The sequence below is a fragment of the Lactuca virosa genome, chromosome 6, assembly GCF_052849685.1.
Source record: "Lactuca virosa cultivar CGN04683 chromosome 6, Lactuca_virosa_CGN04683_v6, whole genome shotgun sequence".
Classification (NCBI taxonomy): Eukaryota; Viridiplantae; Streptophyta; class Magnoliopsida; order Asterales; family Asteraceae; genus Lactuca; species Lactuca virosa.
The window spans coordinates 165,534,805-165,547,068 of record NC_136431.1 but is presented as its reverse complement, the minus strand read 5'-3'; the positions used below and the strand labels follow the sequence as shown (position 1 = coordinate 165,547,068).

Sequence of the window (12,264 nt, the reverse complement as noted above, 5' to 3'; positions counted from 1 at the left end):
GAAAAAATTAAATTTTTTTTGTGATTTTTGAGATGTTACAAGAAAAAGAATTGGTAATGATAATGCATAATTGGAATTGGTAATGGTAATGCAGAAGTGGAATTGGTAATTGTAATGCACAATTGGTAGTGTACTATACTACAAATGACATACCAAAGTAATATAAATATATACTAAGACACACACACACACACATTAGTTTAGAAGTTGATAATAACATTAACTCGGGCGGGGTACCATTACATAATATTTAATATGACTAATTTGTAGCAGCCATCCATTTGTACCAGAAGCCTTGAAAGGCATACCAAAAAGACAACCAAAATGGTAACATAAAAAACAAATGGATGCCTGCTTTAAATAGTGGGTGTATCAAAAACATATACCAAAACATGGCTACATATACATATTCCCAATAAAACATCCCCATTTCAACCCCTTACCTACATAATTACTCCAAAATTATTAGATTTGTAAGTGTTAAACCACCACCATCTTTATCAAAAACAGGTTTCTTTAATTTGTTTTAATTACCCTCTTAGAAGGCTTCCTTTTCCTAATGTTGAGGACATCCTGCTTGCCTTCATCATCAACCTCATTTTAATGTATAATCACCTTCATGTTGACGATCTTGGTCAGCACCCTCATGTTGATGATATTGGTCACCAATATCCTCTCTAAAACACCTTCACCTTCACCATTAACATCCACATATGGATAACCCTTCACTTCATTTAATTCATGTTATTCACAAAAAACATATGCATTGCTAAATTAGAGGACAAAAATAGACTTTTGTAAAACCAACTAACATATCTACAAGGACTTAAATATACCAGCTCATCTGGTGGCATGTCATCAAGTACAAGTTGTACACCACACATACATTCTATTTTTGTCATGGTATACACTGCCTCTAGTAGCATAGCTACGTTATCAACACCGTAAGGACATTAAAAGGTAGAACATTATCATAATCACCATCATTAATATCAATTTGTGCTAAAGGGCCTTTACTATTAGTTTCTGATTAACTACCAACCTCCCCTGGAATTTCATTTATTCCATTTTCAACCTCATCATTTATTGCTTTAAGTTGTTGCCCTATACTTACACCCTCATCATCATTAAGCATTTAATTTACCAAATTAAGACACGCCCCTACATCATCATTCTACCCTGCATCATCACCCTCCCATACATGTACACCCTAATCATCATTAAGAACTTGACTTACCATATTAAGACCTTCCCCTACATCACCACCCTTCCTTACACCATCATGTACATGTTGATGGAAGTAGTTGCATCAGTCACCATATGGGTTCACATCGAGAGCCGAGATGCTATTTTGTTGACTTAGAACCAAAGGTGACATTGGTAACGGAGGAAGAAATCTTCAGAGATTCATGTTGTTGTGCTGAGATGTGATTTTACTCTAATCTGAGGTTCATGTTGTCGGGTATAAGGCTTAAGTGCAAATTCGACTTTTTATATCCTAGATAGAAAGGTTTAACGGAGCCTAATTGAGACAAGGTCTTGATTGTTACCCAACCCTATCATGAGGACCAGTGGTGTTAAAATGGCAATAGAAAGACCAAAAGTGTTAAAAATGAACAAACACAAGGACCACAACTATGATTTACTCTAATTATAATATCAAAAGTACGAGGGTTATAATATCAAAAAGAAAAATTATAAGGGTGAAATGTTATTGTGAGCTAAAAATGAAATCCTTACACCTTATCCATGGATGTTTGCTCGCTCGCTCACTCACATGACAAGATCGTCACTTCTAAAGAAACAAAACGATGTCGTTATTAGCGCCGCCGCCGCGGTCGTCTCACTCGTTCTCATCTTCCCTATCACTCTCCACCGACAGTTACCGGGATCTCCACCACCATCACCGCATTCACTATCCCATAACTTCTCCCCGGTTCCTATTCCGATGCGCAATGAGATCAGCTTCCTCAGTTGCGGCACCGAAGAAGAAGAAACTGTGGAAGCAAGGGGAGTACCCCGGCGATGTGGCGGGGACTTCGAGTTTTGACAGGAATAAGAGAAGATCGCCGACTAAGACCATTAAGAAGCAGCCGGATCGGAAGAATGACCTTAATACGGGGGTAATTACCGTTACAGAAGCCTTATCCGATTCTATTAACAACAAGCAGTGGTTAAGAGCCCTAGAGGTAATCAGACACTCAACCTGTAGTCCTAATTAATGTATCGATTTAACCAATTAGTGTGTTTAGGCTGTTAATTTCTACCAATTTTGATTTGTTGCATTGTTATTTTTAGTTAGGGTTTTATTACATAGTTTTGAGTGAAAGAAAAGCTTTTTCACATAGTTTTTGATTGATTAGTTTACTTTCTTCATTTGATTAGAGGTAATCATACACTCAACATAAAAGTATGTTGCTATTTCTTGCATAATAAACAAATAAATCAAAATGCGTTGCTATTTCTTGCATTTGACCCTTAATAATTGCATTGATATTTCATATGGAATTAAATCTTCTCGTTTGGTTCCTTATCGTGTAATCTGTTTTGTTGCATGTTAATATTTCTTCTACAACACAAACCATATAACCAATAGGGTTTTCATATAGATGAATTAGTAAATGGGCATGTCTCCATTTCGCATGCATTAAGGGACAAATTTGTAATTTGTTCCCTCATCAAAAAGGTAGAATTAGGTGGAGCAGGGATTCGTTCTCGATCCCTCTTATGTGCAAAAGACATGAATGCCCTCATCCTCATCGTCAAAAATAGCCTTGGAAAGCTTTTCTAGTCCCAACCTATGTAACAAAGGGTTGCCTTTGTTACATGATGAGATTTTACCGAACAAGCTTTATAAGGGCATTTTTAACGATGAGAATGAGAAGGGCATTTATGTCTTTTGCACTAACGAGAGATTGAGAGCGAGCCCGTGTCCCACCTTTTTGAGTGGGAGAAAAAATTACAATTTTTTGTGCGATTGCCATCAGTCTCAATCCAATGCAACACCAAACACAGTACAAGGTGTATAACCTAATTTCACTTCTATAAAACTTTTATTTTAGGTATTCGAGATGCTAAAAGAACAACCATTTTATCAACCAAAACAAGGAACTTACATGAAGCTCATTGTCCTCCTCGGAAAATCCGGTCAACCACAACACGCTCAAAATCTCTTCAACACAATGATCCAAGAAGGCCTAGACCCCACTCCCGAACTCTACACTGCATTACTCGCCTCTTATAGCCGAAGCAATCTCATTGACTCAGCATTCAAAATCCTTGACCAAATGAAAAACCTCCCGTTTTGTCAACCCGACATTTACACATATAGCATTCTAATCAAAGCGTGTGTCGACGCCTCCCGATTCGACCTCGTGGAATCCCTCTACGACCAAATGACCGAAATGTCCCTAACCCCAAACACCCTCACCCAAAACACGGTCCTCGCGGGCTACATAAAAGCCGGGAAATTCGACCAAATGGAAAAAATCCTTAACGGGATGCTCGAAAGCGCGACATCAAAACCCGATGTTTGGACAATGAACACGATTCTAGGGCTATTCGCGAACACGGGTCAAATCGAAACAATGGAGAAATGGTATGAAAAGTTTCGAAATTACGGAATCGACCCCGAGACGCGAACGTTTAACATTTTAGTAAACGGGTACGCGAAGAAAAAAATGTACGATAAAATGTCGACTGTTTTATCGTACATGCGGAAACTGTCGTTTCCGTGGACCACATCGACTTATAACAATGTAATCGAGGCTTTTTCGGATGTTGGTGATGTGAAAAATATGGAGTTTACTTTTGATCAAATGAGGAGTGAGGGGATTCGTGGGGACACAAAGACGTTTTGTTGTTTGATTAGAGGGTATGCTAATGGAGGGGTTTTTCATAAGGTGGTTAATATGGTTGAGTTAGCTGGGAAATTGGAGATAGCTGAAAATACGTCGTTTTATAATGCGGTGATTTATGCGTGTGCGAAAGCGGATGATTTGATGGAAATGGAGAGGGTTTTTAGGAGGATGAAGAGTAAGGAATGTAAGGGTGATGTGACTACGTTTGATATCATGGTTGAAGCTTATAGGAAGGTAGGGATGAATGATAAGGTGTATGATTTGGAACAGGAAAGAGAGATGATGTTGAATTTGAATCCCAAATAACTAATTGTTTGAAATGTTGGTTTTTAGTTTATTGTAAATTAGTTTTATATTAAAGTTCTTTAAATTTGTTTTTCTTTTAGTATATGGAAAATTGATATAGCTAACGGATATAACCAGCTTTACTATTGCTTGACATGTTGACTTGTCATAAATTGTTAGTAGTTTTTGTGATGTGTAAAGGATTAAAGATGTAAAAATGAATTGACGTGTAAAGGGTTGAACATGTTGCCTTGTCATAAATTGTTGGTAGTTTTGATGACGATAATGTTTTTTCTTTATTTTTTTCATTTATTTTGTGGTTCTTGCCGTTGTTACTTTTGTTGGTGATGTTGCTGATTTTGATGTTATTTCACATGGTATGTAACGTTGGTTGATGTTATATCACCCCATTCCTACTAGTTGCTACGTTTTCATGTAACTATTAATTATTTAATACAAATAGTTTTATATTAAAATATTATGCAATATGAAAAAGATATGAATATAGTTTGATAGGGTTGTGTACAAGTACAGATACTTATAAACTTTCATATAATTGCATTCATGTCTTTTTCACTAATGAGAGATAGATAGCAAAACCATGTTACATCTCCTTGGGTGACAAAAATTTCAATTTCCGTATATATAGATCCCACTTCAACGCACACCAAATTTCTACTTAAAAGTAAAAGCAGACAGAAAATTAGGGTTTTTACAAATTTGCCCTCATCATTTTTTCCTTCCAACAACATATAATAGTAAGAAACAGGGCCTAGGTATTGTTGATGCATCTATGTGTATGCATGGTGCCACAAATAAATGTCTCACCTTTTTCTATGAATATAATTCTCGATGTTTGGACTTTGTGTAACCCAGAGCATTTAGCTTCTGAACTAGCTTCTTTTCAGCTGCAGCCTAAAACCACAACAGGAGAAATCATTTAGGATTACAGAGAAGAAAAAGACAATGAAGACATGATTACAAAAAAAACAAATTTATATACGCATGCATGAGAGAGAGAGAGAGAGAGAGAGAAAGAGAGAGAACCTCAAGCATGGGACTATCTTTTGGAATGTTGCAAGCCAATGTTAAAGGAACTCCAGTCTTAATAACTATGAGAAAAAAAATTCTGAGGTTATTATTTATGATGAGGATGAGGGCATTATAGTCTTTTGCACACACAAGATAGGGACTTAGTGATGCCCAAGGGTATAGAGGGTTACCTATTCTACGAGCAATGCCAGATCCTGTATTGTCAGAGTTACCACCAAGAAGGGAGCTTACACTGACTGTGTTGTTCTGTATATGAACATTAAAAGTGGAGTTATCAACACCAAAATGGCTATTTGGATAAAACTACTTGTTGCAACAAGATAACGTATTCATAAGTGAAAACTTACTGGTCTTGTAGGTGCAGCAGCATATAAATGGCCAAATTTGGCAGAGTCACAACCAATCCATGCATATATCTACAGTAGTAAATATAGTACATGAGCTGATGACTGATGAGCAAGCCATATGTAGCAATAATATCAAAAAAGTTACTAGAGACCACACAGTAATTTCCCAGATACTTCATTTCCCATTAAACCTAATTGAAAAATGCCAAACTGTTGCACAGATATACATCAATATATGAATCCTCTTGGTGATTTCTATTGCACAGTTGTTTAAATGTCAAGGAGATAGCAAGTGAACCTATAAATCCATATAATTTGAATAGTCTTAAACTAAAGGATAAACTCCATGGTCAAGGTAGGAAAAGCGAAGAACCCTTGCATCTCGTAATCAGGTAAAAGTTCCGGATTTTGTGTATGATATAGAAGGACATAGAACGTAGAAGCATAAATATGAAGAAATTGAACAAGATACCTGTTTGGGAAGACGAATGATCTGAAAATGAAGGGTAGTGTCATTGAAGACGTCGGAAAAGCAAGTGATCTGCACGTCGTTAACATTTGAAATCCCCAAATTTTGAAATCCATTTGCAATATCATCATTTGTCGTCGATGCTGGTGAAACGGTAGACATTGCTCTATACGAATTCATTGAGGTTGAAATGTGAGTTTGAATTGCTAGGGTTTTGGTTTCTCAAGCTTGACCCAGTAAGTCATCTTTGAGCGTCACTTTTTTTGTTTTTTTTTTTTTTTTTTTTTTGGTATATGGGTTTGATTTTTTTAGAACGGTTTGTACTTTTGTAATTTACATTTTCTATGCCTTTAATTTAGACAAATCTTCAAAAATGGTCCATATGGATTCAAAAAAAGACAAGTTTGGTTCTTAATTTTTTTTTTGTCTTCAAGGATGGTCTCTATGGTAGTATGGTTGAAGACTTTTAATCGATCGTCCTTATGGCTAACACTGTCTATTTTCGTATGTTAAGTTTGGACATGTGAAACACATGTGAGGATAAAATTGACTTTTATGAACCAAAGTGATCATTTATAATTTTTCTACACTTTTTAATTATTTTATATTTTTCTTGTAAATTTTTTATTTATTTTTTATTAATAAGTTTAAGAGAACGCACATACCCACTCTTAAGAACATCTTAACACACACTCTCAAGAAATATTCATAAACACACACAAACACACATCCATCATCTTCATGAAGATACACACTCAAGAACACACTGTTACACACATCACCATTTGTCGTCATCCACCACCGTCCTCCACCATCAACTCATCTCTCTCACATCTTCTATTAACAAATCCAAATCAAACATGGATAAAATACAAATCCAAATCAAATAAGGATAAAATCAACAACCTTCTTCTTGAAACCCTTTTAAGTTCACGCTCGAGATTAAAAAACCAATTCAAAACCTTTCTTAATATCAAATCCCTTTCTAAAAATCAAAACCCTATAAATGAGATCTCAAGACCTTCTTGAAAAATCAAACCCTTTCTAAAAAATCCAAAAACCGACCAAAACAGTGAAGCTAAATTTGATGAAATGAAATCCAGAATCCTGAGTTTTTAAGATCGTTCTTGAGTTTCCAGATCTTGATGAACACCCGATGAAGAGAGATAACAGAAGATGAGAAAGAGGTAATACATGTTTAATGTTAAAAAACCCTTCCAAATCATCTAATCATCCGTATAAAAGTAACAAAAATGTTTTCGTCCTGAAAGTCACACTGAACTGTAGATTTCGGCACCACCACCACCCACCATTTCTCCCCTTTCTTCTCTCGAAAACCCACAAAGAGTAAGTATTTATCTGTTATGCGATATATAATCGATATAATGATTGAGTTTTGTGTTTACTCACTAAGGTTTAAGCTTACCCGTTGTTTAATATTAATCACAGGACCCTCCAGGGTGATCAAATGGAAGAGTGCGCCCTGACTGCAACATCGTTCGCATTATGCTTAATATGTTTAAAAGCTTTGTTTAAAAGACTTCAGCTACTACTCTAAATTAATGTGTTATGTAATCTCGAATGAATCATTTTATAAATGATGTTTGTCATTAGTTTTAAAAAGGAGATCTATTAAAAAAAATTAAATTTTGTATGTAAAAAAAAATCAGGAATCAGGATGTTACAATACTGCCAACCAATTTCATATCTATATGGATAAATAACGTTGTAGCATAATGGATTATATATATATATATATATATATATATATATATATATATATATATATATATATATAAGTATTTTTATGAAATAGTTCATTAAAGTTAAATTTGACTTGTTAATTAAGGGCTCGACTAAAAAACTGTCGATTTTCAGGTTACTGCGCTTAGCTAGCATTGTGGCGTGGAGACAACTATCCACGTATTTATCCGCTATTAATTGAAACACCCATTTGGAACATATTTTCCTTCGTTGTTACCCTCTTTGAGCTATGGAAAACCCTAAGGAGCAATCTCGTGAACATAATGTCTTCGCCTTCATCATCTTGTCAGTCTGGACTACGACTTCCAACAACATTAGGATTTAGGAATTGACAGTTGTGAATATGTTGCCATGGAACGAACGTCTTAGAAGTTTGGAAACCCCGGTCGTCGTTTTCTAAATTGTCCTAACTTGATGGCGAGCTTCTGATTTTTGTTTCGTTGCCTGTAAAAACCATAATTTGGAAACCCCGATTCCCGTTTTTGTAAAAACCCTAATTTTTTGTTTGAAAACCATAATATATGCAAAACCATAATTTCTAGTTTGGGAATCCCGATTATGTAACTCACCTTTTGGGCCTAGAACTCTAGAAGGTTTATGTATTAATGTGGATTTTTTTAAATGTAGAAAATAAATAAATTAAGAAATGATCAAATAAATAAATTAAATTTTGTTAACTAAATAATAGTGATAGATTTGATATTATGAATTAATTAAAAGTTAAAAGATATAATGTTAGATGGGCCATAGTTGTCAATTTATGAAAGATAAGGTTTGACGGTTAGTTGACTTGTGAAAGATAGGGTTTGACTATTAGTTGACTTGATGAATAATATAATTGACTTGGTGAATAATTAAGAATATAAAACATTTTATTTACATTGTTTAGGCGTAAAGCATAAATGGTTTTAATGTTGTTTTTACAACATATCATATTAACAAGGTTTTATACAATGATAATAGCTTTAAAAGTTATCTTGGATAATTATAATTATCATATTTTTCTACTAGGAGTGAACATGAACCAAGTTGGTTCGGTTTTGGGGTAGAACCGAACCGAACCCGTGTAGGTTTCTGGGTTTTAGAACCCGTTGGGTTCTGTTTTTGGTCGGTTTCGGTTTTTGGGTTCTTGGGTCGGTTTTTGGGTTCACCCCATGGGTTGATGGGTTTGGGTTTAAACACGTGGGTTTTGGGTTGTAACTCATTTTTCATCAAATCTTTGTAACTTAAAAAATAAAAGAAATTTAGCAACCTAGATTAAATAAACTAAAAAAACCAATTTCAACACCAGACATAACATCCAAAGTATGTTGCTAAAAGTTTACAACCAAGTTTAAAAACAACCAAACCAAGTTTAACAAGTTTTTAAAAACAAAACAAGTAGCAAACAAAAGAGTAATAATCTCAGTTTCAATAAAACAACAACACAAACCATAGATTTGGTATAATTTAATACCAAAATCCACCTCCTTTTGCATGCGACTTATATTACCTTCGACATATAAAATCAAATTAAAGCATATCATTGAAAAACATGGGATCAGTTTCAAACCCAACGGGTTGGATCAGTTTGAGATGTACTAAAACCGAACCCAAAACCCATTTTCTGGTTTTTAAATTTTTAAACCCAAACCCGACAGGTTTGGGTTTGGGTTCGGTTTCGGTTTTTGGGTTTTCGGATTCGGTTTCACCCCTATTTTCTACCATCAATATATTATACCAAATTCTTGAGAACAAATAGTCATAAATAAATTTTACAAAAACAAAATAGGGATTGAAATAGCGAATAAGTAGTTTTTACATATCAAAATTCTCCTACATACCATCTTAAGTTTTGAATAAAAAAAGCAAAATTAAATGATTCAGTCAACTCAGTTGTCACTCATGTAACGCCTTCATCAAATATAATCTGCTGAAACTCTGCCCTGCAACACTGCATAGTGTGTGCATATTCCCATAAATAATATGAAATTTTAAAACAAATAAAATAATATAAAATTTTATTTTTTTAAATAAAAAAAATTAAATACCTGTTAATTTGATTGCAGTAATTGGATACTTGATTTGTTATCAAAAAGCTATCCAATCTTGATGGCTCCGGAAGCGGTTTAAAAATGGGGTTTGAAGGGTCCTCCTCTGGCAACGCTTCCTCTCCCGCAGCTTTTCGTGCCATATTTTCAGACCTTCAAAAAAACATTTACATTTTTCAAAATATTCAAAATATTCAAAATATTCAAAATAAACACCTTCTCTTTTGAAGCCATGTTTGCTGTTGGGCTTGCTGACGTGACAGATTACGGTAGTAAAATTGGAACTGAGAAGTAAAAATACGAATTTTCCACGTGTCACTTTGCTATTATTACATAAATAAAGAAATGAAAAAGAAAAAGAAAAAGAAAAAAGACAACCTTTTGTTGTTCCATTGAGAGATCATCCATGCATTCAATCAAAAACTCCATGTTCCTTTCCATAAAGGGATTTGTTGACAATTGTAGTCTATCATAATCAGACTACCATATAATATAAAATTAGTCTTTCTTTATATTATATAACTAGATTATAAATGTAAAATATAAATATGTAAAATACCTGAGTAACAGGTGAATCCGGTTCCAGTTCAGTCATGAATGCACTCACAAGGGCTGAATTTGAAACCTTGATCTGTTTACATATTATAATTTATAAGAAACAACATTTAATTTAATATTAAATTAAAGTAGATAATAAATGGGTTGTAAAATGAACATACGGGTATCTCCTCAAAGATATCCACCCATGTGAGATTCTTCTCCCTCAACCTAAACAGCAAAAGAAAAGAACAAAGTGTAAATTTACAACATAGGAATTAAAGATAATAATAAAAATGGACTTACTTTTCTCCATTGAAATCATTGTTGCGATAAAGCTCCATGAAAGAATCAGAAAGTTTCAAGGCCTTCAAAGCCAGGACACCTTGGTTTGACTTAGAAGGATCATAAATAATGCACACACATCTTCTAATATTCTCCTAAAATTATAAAATACCTGTCTTTGAATATTTGAATTCTTTATGCAACCAAATAAAAATAACAATGTGTAACTGTGTGTGTTTGTGTGTGTACCTGGTAATTCATGAAGGTCTCAATCAGTTCCACAGTCTGGAAAGAGCCTAATAAAGTTGATTGGTACCTTTAAAGATACACATCTTACATTTTTAACAAGTTTAATGAAGAAAAAATTCAAAGAAACAGTTTACAAGAAAAGAAAAAAGAGAAAAAAAAATTACCAGCCAACAGTGTTATTGTCAACATTGACTTCCCTGAGGCATCTCATCATCTCAAGTTGGTAGTTAGCACCATCTGCTTCAATCTCCTCATCTTCCTCCCTCATCTATTTAATTCTAATATGTGTTAGTTAAATAATGGTAAAGAAATTAGCAACTTTTTTGTGTTATTATGGAGGAAAAGAGAAGAACATACTGGAAAGGGGAAGCAGTTTGTTACTTCAAGAACACTGCCGACATCTAAGCCAAGAAGTTGACCAGTCACGAGAGCAGGTGAAAACTCTGTGCAGTGTTTGATAATCTTCAATACAACCTGTTTGTTCACAAGAAAATCATCTCATCTAAACAATTATAATCCTAGAAAAAGGTGAAATGCGTAACTATGTAAGCAAATAGAATCGGTTATGCATAATTTAAACAGATACAAAACCCCCTGGTTGTGAATCCTAATTCCGTCGTAATGCAATTAAAGGAATAGAAAGGCAGTACAATACCAGTCCTTCGATCTGGACAACTCTTAGAGGCGGAGCAACTGCCTCCTCGGTGGCTGCCACTTGCAAGAAGGAACGAGATGGAGCTGCTGATTGCAAACAAGATTCACACAATTTCCAAAATACAACAAATCAAGATCATTATGTTGTTAATTTTATGAAAAATCGCAATTGAATTTCTCCAAAATAAAAATTACAAAAACACAAAGAGCAATAGACGAACCTGTTGCCATTGATATGATGTTGTATCAGAAGAAGAATACCCGCACGACACAGTGTAAAGCCCTCTTTCGTAGTGAGAAACCTTGCTCCTTTGGATTCAGAAGAAAACCCTAATCGAAAACTCGCTCCCTTTATATTAAGCTTATTTTAAATGAGAATCATTTAAATTATATTTTATTAGTTTACAGGGGTCTCAAAACAAAATTTTTAAAAAATATTTGATTTAACTTAATAAATTATTAGGTTTAAACCCGTGGAAAATTATAGTAGAAAAAAAAAAATAACTATTTGTAATTTGAAATCGTAATGATTTATCAAATATTTGCAAAAAATGTATTAATTTGCAAAAAAGAATACATCTAAAATTGACCTATTTTAAAAGATATATGGGAATATGATGTCGCAATTGGAAAAAAAGCAGACTTTTTTTTATAAAGTTGTTATTTTTGCATTAATTAACAACGATGCATAAAAACTCACCAATTGTAGCTATATACCAGATTACCGAAAC

General features: G+C 34.1%; 3 protein-coding genes across 4 annotated transcripts; 1 reads left to right on the top strand and 2 right to left on the bottom strand.

The window, feature by feature from the left end:
* Window positions 1–1,748: 1,748 nt before the first annotated feature.
* LOC145120412 (pentatricopeptide repeat-containing protein At3g06430, chloroplastic-like) lies at window positions 1,749–4,248 on the top strand. Its single transcript, XM_079056238.1, has 2 exons — window positions 1,749–2,189; window positions 3,063–4,248. The coding sequence occupies exons 1-2, from the start codon at window positions 1,812–1,814 to the stop codon at window positions 4,164–4,166; spliced, it is 1,482 nt and encodes a 493-aa protein (XP_078912364.1). The 5' UTR covers window positions 1,749–1,811; the 3' UTR covers window positions 4,167–4,248.
* A 432-nt stretch (window positions 4,249–4,680) lies between these two features.
* LOC145120333 (proteasome assembly chaperone) lies at window positions 4,681–6,294 on the bottom strand. Its single transcript, XM_079056162.1, has 5 exons — window positions 6,018–6,294; window positions 5,546–5,614; window positions 5,369–5,444; window positions 5,193–5,257; window positions 4,681–5,060 (listed from the first exon to the last, which is right to left on the bottom strand). Exons 1-5 carry the CDS (start codon window positions 6,192–6,194, stop codon window positions 4,980–4,982), a joined length of 468 nt encoding a protein of 155 aa, XP_078912288.1. The 5' UTR covers window positions 6,195–6,294; the 3' UTR covers window positions 4,681–4,979.
* Window positions 6,295–9,530: 3,236 nt separating this feature from the next.
* Window positions 9,531–11,883, bottom strand: LOC145122833 (eukaryotic translation initiation factor 3 subunit H). 2 transcript variants are annotated; one of them, XM_079058401.1, is made up of 12 exons: window positions 11,755–11,883; window positions 11,535–11,620; window positions 11,237–11,353; window positions 11,044–11,147; window positions 10,880–10,946; window positions 10,652–10,785; window positions 10,528–10,576; window positions 10,368–10,439; window positions 10,187–10,288; window positions 10,025–10,092; window positions 9,809–9,961; window positions 9,531–9,711 (listed from the first exon to the last, which is right to left on the bottom strand). In XM_079058401.1, the coding sequence occupies exons 1-12, from the start codon at window positions 11,762–11,764 to the stop codon at window positions 9,657–9,659; spliced, it is 1,017 nt and encodes a 338-aa protein (XP_078914527.1). In that variant the 5' UTR covers window positions 11,765–11,883; the 3' UTR covers window positions 9,531–9,656. The 2 variants fall into 2 exon arrangements, with proteins under 2 accessions (XP_078914527.1, XP_078914528.1); XM_079058402.1 differs by having other exon boundaries at window positions 11,535–11,617.
* Between the last annotated feature and the right edge of the window lie 381 nt (window positions 11,884–12,264).